Source organism: Schistocerca cancellata, chromosome 3 (genome assembly GCF_023864275.1).
Source record: "Schistocerca cancellata isolate TAMUIC-IGC-003103 chromosome 3, iqSchCanc2.1, whole genome shotgun sequence".
In the NCBI taxonomy this organism is placed as follows: Eukaryota; Metazoa; Arthropoda; class Insecta; order Orthoptera; family Acrididae; genus Schistocerca; species Schistocerca cancellata.
Window position 1 is genome coordinate 388751814 of NC_064628.1, and position 11436 is coordinate 388763249.

An 11436-nucleotide genomic window follows, 5' to 3' on the forward strand; every position below is an offset into this window, starting at 1 on the left:
TTTTGTATTTTCTGTGAATCACAGTGCTCTGTGAGATAAACCTATGTTTTATTGATTTGATGGTGTAGCCAACAAATGGATGTTGTCATATGTAATCAAAAGAATGCAAAGAGTTGCACTTAATAATTCAAAAAATATAAGCAGGGGAAATTCTTCTCATAGGTGAAATAACTTTCTCAGCTCCATAAGTCTCAATCTCAAGTCTGGTATTATTTCTCATATACACTCCTGGAAATGGAAAAAAGAACACATTGACACCAGTGTGTCAGACCCACCATACTTGCTCCGGACACTGCGAGAGGGCTGTACAAGCAATGATCACACGCACGGCACAGCGGACACACCAGGAACCGCGGTGTTGGCCGTCGAATGGCGCTAGCTGCGCAGCATTTGTGCACCGCCGCCGTCAGTGTCAGCCAGTTTGCCGTGGCATACGGAGCTCCATCGCAGTCTTTAACACTGGTAGCATGCCGCGACAGCGTGGACGTGAACCGTATGTGCAGTTGACAGACTTTGAGCGAGGGCGTATAGTGGGCATGCGGGAGGCCGGGTGGACGTACCGCCGAATTGCTCAACACGTGGGGCGTGAGGTCTCCACAGTACATCGATGTTGTCGCCAGTGGTCGGCGGAAGGTGCACGTGCCCGTCGACCTGGGACCGGACCGCAGCGACGCACGGATGCACGCCAAGACCGTAGGATCCTACGCAGTGCCGTAGGGGACCGCACCGCCACTTCCCAGCAAATTAGGGACGCTGTTGCTCCTGGGGTATCGGCGAGGACCATTCGCAACCGTCTCCATGAAGCTGGGCTACGGTCCCGCACACCGTTAGGCCGTCTTCCGCTCACGCCCCAACATCGTGCAGCCCGCCTCCAGTGGTGTCGCGACAGGCGTGAATGGAGGGACGAATGGAGACGTGTTGTCTTCAGCGATGAGAGGCGCTTCTGCCTTGGTGCCAATGATGGTCGTATGCGTGTTTGGTGCCGTGCAGGTGAGTGCCACAATCAGGACTGCATACGACCGAGGCACACAGGGCCAACACCCGGCATCATGGTGTGGGGAGCGATCTCCTACACTGGCCGTACACCACTGGTGATCGTCGAGGGGACACTGAATAGTGCACGGTACATCCAAACCGTCATCGAACCCATCGTTCTACCATTCCTAGACCGGCAAGGGAACTTGCTGTTCCAACAGGACAATGCACGTCCGCATGTATCCCGTGCCACCCAACGTGCTCTAGAAGGTGTAAGTCAACTACCCTGGCCAGCAAGATCTCCGGATCTGTCCCCCATTGAGCATGTTTGGGACTGGATGAAGCGTCGTCTCACGCGGTCTGCACGTCCAGCACGAACACTGGTCCAACTGAGGCACCAGGTGGAAATGGCATGGCAAGCGGTTCCACAGGACTACATCCAGCATCTCTACGATCGTCTCCATGGGAGAATAGCAGCCTGCATTGCTGCGAAAGGTGGATATACACTGTACTAGTGCCGACATTGTGCATGCTCTGTTGCCTGTGTCTATGTGCCTGTGGTTCTGTCAGTGTGATCATGTGATGTATCTGACCCCAGGAATGTGTCAATAAAGTTTCCCCGTCCTGGGACAATGAATTCACGGTGTTCTTATTTCAGTTTCCAGGAGTGTATGTAAACGACTTTCTATCTAATATACAACAAGCAAAATTAATTATTTTGCAGATGACACTAGTACATACATACACCAACAGAAGAAATAGTAAATACTATAATGTTCTTGAAAGTATTGTTCTGTGGCTATCTGCAAACATTTCCATACTCATTTTCAAAAAGAAACAACATATTCAGGTCTGCACATCTAGTGATAAGTACTGCACAAATGATATGTGTAATATATGGTGAGGAAATAATAACTAAATTTGAAACTTCAAAAAAGTTTTGTTGTCCATATTGATGAGCATTTCAAGGGGGGGGGGGGGGGGGGGGGGGACATCATGGAACTCCTCAAACAACTCAGTTCAGTCATGTTTACACTTAGAATTATTGCAAATCTTGGGGCAAACAAATCAATAAGTTGGCATATCTTCCATATTCTACTTCAATAATGTATTGGATAATGTTCCGGAGTAACACATTTTAAGGTATGTCTAAATTGCTCAGAAATGTGCTGTAAGAATAATATGTGGTGCTCACCAAAAACCATCCTTAAAACAGCTGTTTAAGGAGTTTTGGTTACTGCTTCACAGTATATTTAGTGCCTCGTGAAGTTTGTTGTAAACAGTCCACTGCACTTCAAAGGGAACAACAATGTATATAACTACAATGCAGAAAAAAAATGAAATTACTCCACATTGGTAATATCTGAAGTGCAAAAAGGATTTGTATAATGCTGTTGCCAAAATTTTTAATCATCTACCCATTGATATAAAATGTCTGACAGACAGCAAAGTTAAATTTGAAATCAAACTGAAAAAGTTTATCCTTGGTGACTCCTTGTGAGCTGTAGAAGAATTTCTGTTATTGTAAAATGTGGTGGTAGAAATTACTGATTAACATCTGTAGTTAAAAAGAAAACTTGTAAATGGCCAGCATGTAGCCATATTTACATATGAATGTGTAATATGAATGTATAATGGCTCCTTTCACATCATTACAATTAATGCAGTGCAAATGATCCATGGAGCATGAAAGTAACTGACAAGCCTTATAGTATGGGAGAGGATACGTTATTTACCAATGTCATCTCCCTACCATGTACTTTTCTTTGTTCCACTGTCAAATGTTGAATGAGAAAAGTAGTAGCACTCTGTACAAGATGTAATTTCTCTGTTTTTTTATATTAGAGAAATTCAGACCTATTTTTTTGGACCATTTCATTCGCCTTGCAGGTTGCAGAACTGAAGGCAGAACAACGACGACAAGCATCTGCGGCTTTTGAGGCCTTTGAGCACACACAGAGCATGAAGGAGGCCTTGCAGGAAATGTTGCAGTTTAAAGAACAATACATTTCAAAGGTATGTAACCAGATATGTTCTACACATCTGCTCCAACACCTCTATGGACTGACACTAGAGATGATTATGTTGACAGGATGCATGATTTAATATACCACCTATTTCATTAGCAAATGTTTTGGATAGTTATAGAAGCTGAATTATTCAACATTTGTACTCAGCTGGCTACCATGTAGGGTGGAGGAAAATGCATTGTTTACCTCTATCATCCTTCTACCACATCCTTTGCCTTATACCACTTGCAAATGTTACACAAGAAAAACTGATGTCTTACCAGCCCTCTGCATGAGATTTAATTTCTCTAGTTCAACTATTAGAGAAATTCAAACCCACTTATTATAATCATTGATTAATTATGAGTATGAGTAACAACTACATGGAGTGTTACAGGCCGCTTTGAGTTTTTGTGTTGCAATAAAACATTGAAATGTATGTATGTATCTTACATTCATGTTGTTAGTGCTATTGACCACTCTTACATAACAAGAATGGAGAGGCATCATCAGACGTTAAGGTGTCATCTGGAGTTCCTCTAGGTGGTATGGTAGAGCCGCTGCTGTTCATGATATACTGGGTGCTCAATAAGTGTGAACCACCCTTCTAAAACTATGAACAGGTGGATCAACAGAAATTTATAGTCAAATGGTATGAGATGAGAGAGAGAGTGGCGGATGTGTGAAATTATGTTACCAACATGGTGATCATTAGAGAATTATAGGATATAGGTTCTGCCTTTTCTTGTTACCCAAACATGTTTGGCTTCTTTGTGCCAGCGGTAGTGGATTTTGTTTATCGAAAACTATAAAAAGTAAACATATTTTAGGATGTAACTGATCTAACAAAGTGAGACCTAAAGTAGGTTTTCATTTGTTTTTGTTCTTCCTGCGATTTTACATTATATGTTTTTGGAAGACCATCTGTAAGGTGTCCTGCGCTGATAGCTTGTAATCTGCAAACAAACAATGTAAATACAAATTTCATCAGCAAGTTAACACATCCCTTGGTTTTTGTTAACTCACTGATGAAATTCACATTTACATAATTTGGTTTGCAGATGACAAGCTGTCAGTGTAGGGCATCATACAGATGGTCCTGCGAAACCATATAATGTAAAATATTGGTAAGAACAAAGGTGAATGAAAACTTTCTTTCAGTCTCACTTTGTTCGATCAGTTACACCCTAAAATGTATTCACTTTTTCAGTTTTCAATAAACAAAACTGATGATGACACAGATCAGCAAAACATGTTTGGGTAACAAGAAAAAACAGTGTTTTTGCATAAAAGGCAGAACCCACATTCAATAATAACTACAAACACAGAAAGAAAGAAAAGAGCAGCAGATCCAAAAGATGAATCATAATTTTCAGTTGGAATGGCGATCATGTGACGCACCAGACAAAAAAAAGGTGTCTTACAGGTGATCATAGTCTTATTTATTTTTGCTATATTTTGTACAGAACTAGGGTTGTGATCACATCCACATTGCAGTGGGATGTCATCCGCCTTCTCCATCTGAACCACTGGGTTGTTTCTCGTACAAAATTGCTGGGCTGCCACCACATGTTATGGCCGTGTATTGACAATGAGATGACACGTGTTGTGTCACCCATCAAGTAGCAAGATGGGCCTCTCTTTCCCTGTGGTCTGCTACCCCTCCCCCCACCCCCCGCATGCCCCCCCTCTAGTACCTCAATTTTCCAGGCGCATCCTGAACTCCTTTTAACTTGTGGTAGTTGAAGCTTTCCCAAAATTCCCTTACATTTTTGTTGCTCGTCCACATCCATAGCGTCTGTGGCCATGGCCCTGTCAAAGATTTTTTGCTAAGAAAGATTGCCGTGTACATCATGGTGGATGATGGTCCACATTTTATGACTCAAGATTTTGAAGATTTTTGTACAAAGAGTAGCATCTGGCATGTTACGGCCCCTCGCTTTATCCTCAGCCAAGCGGTGCAGCTGGTCCATATGTTCAAAACCCAGATGAAAAAATAGATCTGTCTTCTCTGAGGAAGCTCTTGATAGCTTCTCGTGTTTCTACTGATTGACTCCAGTTAGCAGTCATAGCCCAACAGAGCTGCTTCGTGGCTGGCAGCCCAGTACAGTGCTCCATCTGCTCTGGCCAACTTCCAACTACCCGTCTCACGATTCCTTCCAGGCTCCGCTGCCTGGTCCTAAGGGTTTGGGCGCTGTCCTAAGTGGATACCAGTGGTCACCCATCACTGCTGAGGCTGCTGCTTCTGCATCATGTGCATTTTTGATGGATCTATGTCATGACACGACAACCAGCTCTGCTTACAAGTGATCGACCATGGGCCAGAGAGCCCTACTCTCCCATGACTGCCTCCATCATCAGCACCGGCCCTCATAACGCAGCCCATGCCCCATACAGCTCCTGCGTCATCTTTGGTCTGGATGCTGCTGCAACCAGGCAGAGTAGCCAGTGCCAGGCCACCGTCTTCATAGCCCCTGTTGCTACTGCCTCCACTGTCTTCTCTGGCACTTCCATTGCCAAGTGCCTGCCCATTTGTTGACACAGTTCCAGTCCCTCCATCACCATTTCTCCCTTATGGTCTCTCTTGGGGGAGTGAGCACTGCACATCTTCACATCTAAGTCATTTCACACAATATTCTCCTGTGATGACATGACATCTGCTCCAGCTGTTGTCCCTATCCGATGAAGGCTCATATATCTCCACAGTGGACACTTTTCCCCAAGGGGGACAGGAGTGAGTGTGCGTAATCAATCTGTGCATGCCTCCACAGCCGGCCTGAAGAGGCCACCTTGCATTGCCAGAGGCGGCACAGCAAGTGCTGTGGCACATGCAAAACAGCTTTGTATAAGCTGGCGTGCCAGGCCTTTGGCCAGACAAATGTTTGTGTTATTGTATGCTCAACTGTTAGATTGAGCTGTAATGTGTTCTGTGGTTAAGTGTGATCTTACTGATTCCTAATTCATTCATTGTCTTGGTGTATCCCGTCTTGGAGAAGCGGAATAAAAGCTGGTTGGTGGAAATTCTGATATTGTGATTGTACAGTACAATACTTGTGTTCTAACTATAAGACTGCTCCAGACAACATGCTAGCTGCTAGACTCAACTTCACTCTAAACGTAATCCAAAGAACTCCAAAGAAACACGTAGCTTAGTACAGTAACCTTACAACTGGCAGGTTGTAGGAATCAAGAATGGATCAGAGCAGTAGCTGCAACCTACATAGCCCCAAAGTAAGTAGTAATTTAAGTAATGATTGAAATAGTCCTAACTAAAATAACTATTGAAATCATTATTATTGCTGGAGCTCTAAGAAAAACACATGTTAATCAATACTCCATACTCTTTTGGCATGGAAAAAGAGAGAAATAATTTAAACTTGAAGAAAGTATTAGGGTCTTACAAATATTCCTATTAAATAAATTTTGTGTCTTCATATGCTTTAATAGTGCTCTATCATAATTGTGAGTGTGAATAATGGAAGGAGTAAAAGTAACACTTCACCAAATGGTTGAACTTTTGAGTCTTTGATAAGCACAGATATGATAAGAATATGAATATTGTTAACTTTAGGCAGGATTCTTCTTCAAGGGTGTTGAGTACAGTATCTTACAGATTTTAAAAAAAGTCCCAATAAAGGATGTGGAGTATGTTATATTATCATTAAAAATTAAAAACTCTGCTGGGTGGGATGGGATACCCACTAAAGTGATTGAAGCAGTGTGTGGCAAAATAGCACCTCCCCTAACTAAAATATTCAACCATTCTTTTGAACAGGGATGCTTTCCCACTGTTTTGAAATATGCCGAAGTCAGACCTCTGTTCAAAAAAGGGGCGAGGGAAGACATGGGAAACTATCAACCTATTTCTATTCTTCCAACACTGTCAAAAGTGTTAGAGAAAGTCGCTGCAAAACAGATCAAAAACATTATTGTGAAAAAATGATATTATTATAAGTAACCAATTTGGATTTCAGCCAAGTAAAAACACTTTGCATGTAGTGGACAACTTTGTTGAAAAGATAGGCAAATGATTGGATCAGAGCAGTAAAGTTGCAGTCATCTTCTGCTATCTCACAAAAGCATTTGACTATGTGAACCATGACTTGCTTACCTACAAATTAGGGATTGAGCACAATGCCCTAGATTGGCTAACGTCATACTTACACAACAGAAAACTAAGGGTAACTATCACCTCAGATGCAGTAAACTATTATTCTAAATGGAGTACAGTATCACAAGATGTGCCTCAAGGCTCCATTTTGGGGCCAATCCTGTTCCTATTCTATGTAAATGACTTACCCATAAATATAAATTCCCCATCTGTTCTGTTTGCAGACAATACTCCTGTTTTAACTGAAGATGATGATGCAGGAAAAATTCTGAGCTCCATTGTAAGCACACTGAATACCTTAGAAAACTGGCTCCAGTTAAATGAACATTGCAAAAATCAATGTGGTATATTTCAAAACCAAACTTTCGAAATGTGTGGAACTTAAATTACAACATAATAATCAACCTATGAAAGAAGTTGACACAGTCAAATTCCTGGGACTAAATGTGGACAGGAACTTAAGCTGGAATACACATTTTGACTTCCTATCAAATAAACTAAGCAGTTTCGCATTTGAAATACGAATACTAGCAAATTCCACTGACTTGGGTGCATGAAAAATTGCTTATCATAGCTATTTTGAATCTGTCATTAGACATGGGATAATTTTCTGGGGAAGTCCAAGTAGTGTATCTCGAATACTGAAATTGCAAAAAAAATTTGTCCGATATATGTGTACTGGACAGCAAACAGAGTCTTATCGCCCATTATTTCAGAAACTGCAAATCCTAACTGTTCCCTCCATATACATTTCTGAAATTATAATCTTCCTACATAGCAGACAAAAATTTTTTTGAGGAGGATCATTTTAGCCATACATATAACACAAGAAATAAAAATAATTTTATGTTACCCATACACCAGATGAAATTATATGCATGGACCCCACATTATATGGGGATGACAATATACAACAAGTTAATGAGCAAAAATATATTTAATATGAAGCCAGAAGTGTTAAAAATGAGGCTACAGCAGATTCTGTGGGAGAAATGGTACTATTCAATAAAATAATTCATAGAGGATGAAATGATCATTTGAGCAAGGGGTAATTAAATCTTAGATTTTATTGTATGTATGTATGTATAGCAAAATTGTATATTATTATTATTATTATTATTATTATGCTGTCTGTTAAAATCAGCTGTTCTTTGTTTATGGTGAAATTTTACCACAATTTGACATGTCTCCCGTACCCGCATCAAGTGACTTAGATTATGTTCATTATGAGACAAATAAACACAATTCACTTACATACACATGCCTCCATGGCTACATTATCCTGACTGATTACATTCTTAATCTTGTTTTCAAATGTCTCAATTATTTGGTAAGTAATTATATTTACTCTGTTCATTATTCATATTGCACTGAGGACATCTTGTGACAGTCCTTTATCAAAGGTTGATTACTGATATATATTGTTTCACACATTATTTTATCTGGCAGTTTGTGTCATTCAACAAGAAGTATCAGGATTTCAGTCATGTGCAAGTAATTCACAAGATATGACATGCTGAAGCAACTTTATGATGATAATGTGACACTAGGAAGTTGGATCCCTTTAGATACATTGTTGTTTGTGCCTTGTACAGAGTTGCAGTTTATGGCTACTTTCTTACACTGTTGGAATTAATTTATGATCATTTGGGAAATTCACGCATAATGTCATACATCTGTATTTTGTATATGCCGCTGCTTATGTTACCCGTAGTACATCAAACACATCTGCCTTCCCTAGAATGGCTACAGAATTAAACAGTAGTTGTACCTTCTGACAGTGTTATTTCCATTGTAAAAATGATGGAACTACCATTATGTATTCAGTGGTTACTGTTGCTTACAAATAAAAACAGTAGAGAATAGAGTCTCAACTGTTTCATAACAGTTCTCTCAATTATAAGCTGGTTTCATCAGTATTTTACTAGAACTTATATATACTCATATTTTATATTATTTTTGTAGGCTGACCAGCGAGAGAAAAGAGCAATAAGCAACAAATGCTCTCTTAATGTCCGCCAGAAACCTGAAGATGGCCGTATTGATGTGCTCATGGTGATGGATCCACCAAATACTGAACCTTCTGCATGTAATTAGTGGTACTTTCATAGTATTCATTGTATACATTGAGAGGCAGTGTAGATAACTGTTAACATCTTATCACACTACTGTTTATTTGTATTAGTTTCTCTTGATCTGACAACATGTAACATTTTTTTCAAAAATTAAGGTAATATTGCAGACCAGAATAAAAGCTTATATTGTTGTGTAATAAATAAGTTTGATTTTTCTGTAAATAAAGTCCATGAGAGAACTTCATGTTTTCTATTCATAATAACATTTCAGTTGCACCAGAAGTATCATAAAACAAAAAATAATTTCATCCTGGATCATACTCCCTAATTTAAAGTGCAGTTTGATTCATTTATCATCATCATCATCATCATCATCATCATCATCATCATCATCTGTATCAGTTACTACAACAATTTCAATACACATTAAAATAAAAAAATACACGTTTGAATTAGAAACAGTTTTGGTTGTAAATGCAGTTGCTGTACCAGACAGATTAATGGAGTGGAAGATATTTTACAAAGTACACATGTGCAATTATTTACACTGTATAAACATTGAACTGTACAGACTACACACAAATGTCAGAAGACTCAATCCAGTAGAGTACCCTATCAGATGTTTCATGCATATCACCAAGGAAACACCTGTTACAACACTCTCACAGTGTGACTCATTGTCTGAATAACAACACAGTCAGAAGTACTAACAGTGCAAGAGCCTGACTTGTATATATGATACTGTATTTGCACATACCTTCTCCAGTCCAGTATCTGTTAAGCTGTATCCACTCCTCCCTAAGATGGTGAAGGAACTAAACATGTAGATTCTTAATACGTTCATGGTTCTGGGTTTTCGTGACTTGTTATGTTTCCATTCAGCGTCCCTGTTGGATCTAGTAGAGAGCATTTGGATTCTGGTTTTGAGATGCTTGCTAGGCATTGACAGTACATCTTTGTGACTAAGGTTGATTTATTTTTAGATGTTTGCTGGCAAAGGTTGTAGAAAGCCACCTGGTGCTGAAGGTGAAATGGACAGATGTCTAATAGTATTGATAGCTAGCACATAAGTGTAGATCTTACTGCACCATTAATGGTTCTCGTGGCTGCATTCAAATGAACATCAACTATCTTCACATAGCACTGCGGAGCCAAACTGATGCAAAATATTCTGCTGTAGAGAGTTTCACCCTGTGGATGGTCTGTATTTACTCCCATATACTACCTACTAACTTGCTCACAATCTTTACTTATGTTTGTAACTTATTAGCTGTGCTGGAAAGAAGTTTATGATATGCCAGCATTCTGTCTAAAGTGATACCAAGATATTTTGGCTTATCATTGTATTTGACAATGCCAAGAGGGCCAAACTATGTGCTGATGCTAAATAATTAGAGAGGTGGAAAAGAAATATTAAGTCTAAGTTATCATGTCTTAAAATATTGAAGAGTTTAGTGAGGCTGTTTGTAAGGTGTTCTTCACATTCAGAAAGATCTTGACTCTGATATCATACTACAATATCATCTGCATATTGGAATTTCTGGCAGCTCAAGTTCAGAAGGTCTGCCCTATAGACTGGCTTTAAAAATGATGATAAGGAATGAGAACCATAAGAAATGCACAGTCACTAAAAAATACGTACAAAGATGATTTATTAATGCAAACAACATAAGGGTTTTTAATGGTATGCTAAAAAGGGTGCAGTGGGGCATAGAACAAACTGATGATGTACACAAAAAGTATGACAGTTTTCTCACTGATTATAAATATTGCCATGATGCAGCATTCCCATTTTAAAAAATTAAAGGCAGTGAGGAGTCAAACACATGGGTAACACAAGGGATTAAAAATCAGCCTTAGAAACTTAAGCAAACATGCTAAAATAAATACAACAATAAAACCATACTATAGGAAATATAGAAGGGTCCACAGGAAAGTTTTACAGGCAGCGAAAAGGCTAAGCAATGATTCAAACGTTAACAAGGGAAGCAATAAATCAAAATCAATTTGGAAGGTTATAAACAATAGGATAGGAAAATGTAAAACCAAGACCAATAATTTCAAAATTAAAAGTGAGGGTAAAGTGATAGAATATGCTCAACAGATAGCCAATATACTCAATGAACATTATGTGAACATAGCACCGAACCTGATTAAAAGTCTGTGCAATTCAAACAACAAAAACATAAAAGTACCAACTTGTAAAAAGACTATGTTTCTGTACCCAGTAACAGAATGTGAAATTAGAAATGGTATCAATAAACTA

General features: G+C 39.4%; 1 protein-coding gene and 1 long non-coding RNA gene across 3 annotated transcripts in view; one reads left to right on the forward strand and one right to left on the reverse strand.

Annotated features, from left to right (window-relative positions):
• LOC126175102 (uncharacterized) overlaps positions 1-9414 on the forward strand; it is a 92557-nt gene extending 83143 nt beyond the window's left edge. Inside the window, exons 5-6 of one of the 2 annotated variants that reach the window (XM_049921657.1) lie at positions 2866-2991; positions 7320-7352. In XM_049921657.1, coding sequence (XP_049777614.1) covers positions 2866-2991; positions 7320-7337 — 144 coding nt within the window. In that variant the 3' untranslated portion in view covers positions 7338-7352. Of the gene's footprint in view, positions 1-2865; positions 2992-7319; positions 7353-9060 lie in introns of those variants that run through there. The other variant, XM_049921656.1, reaches the window with a different exon arrangement.
• The window catches only part of LOC126175104 (uncharacterized), a 28966-nt gene extending 18852 nt beyond the window's left edge, over positions 1-10114 (reverse strand). Inside the window, exon 1 of the long non-coding RNA XR_007535524.1 lies at positions 9928-10114. This is a non-coding gene — a long non-coding RNA (uncharacterized LOC126175104). The remainder of the gene's footprint in view (positions 1-9927) is intronic.
• Between the last annotated feature and the right edge of the window lie 1322 nt (positions 10115-11436).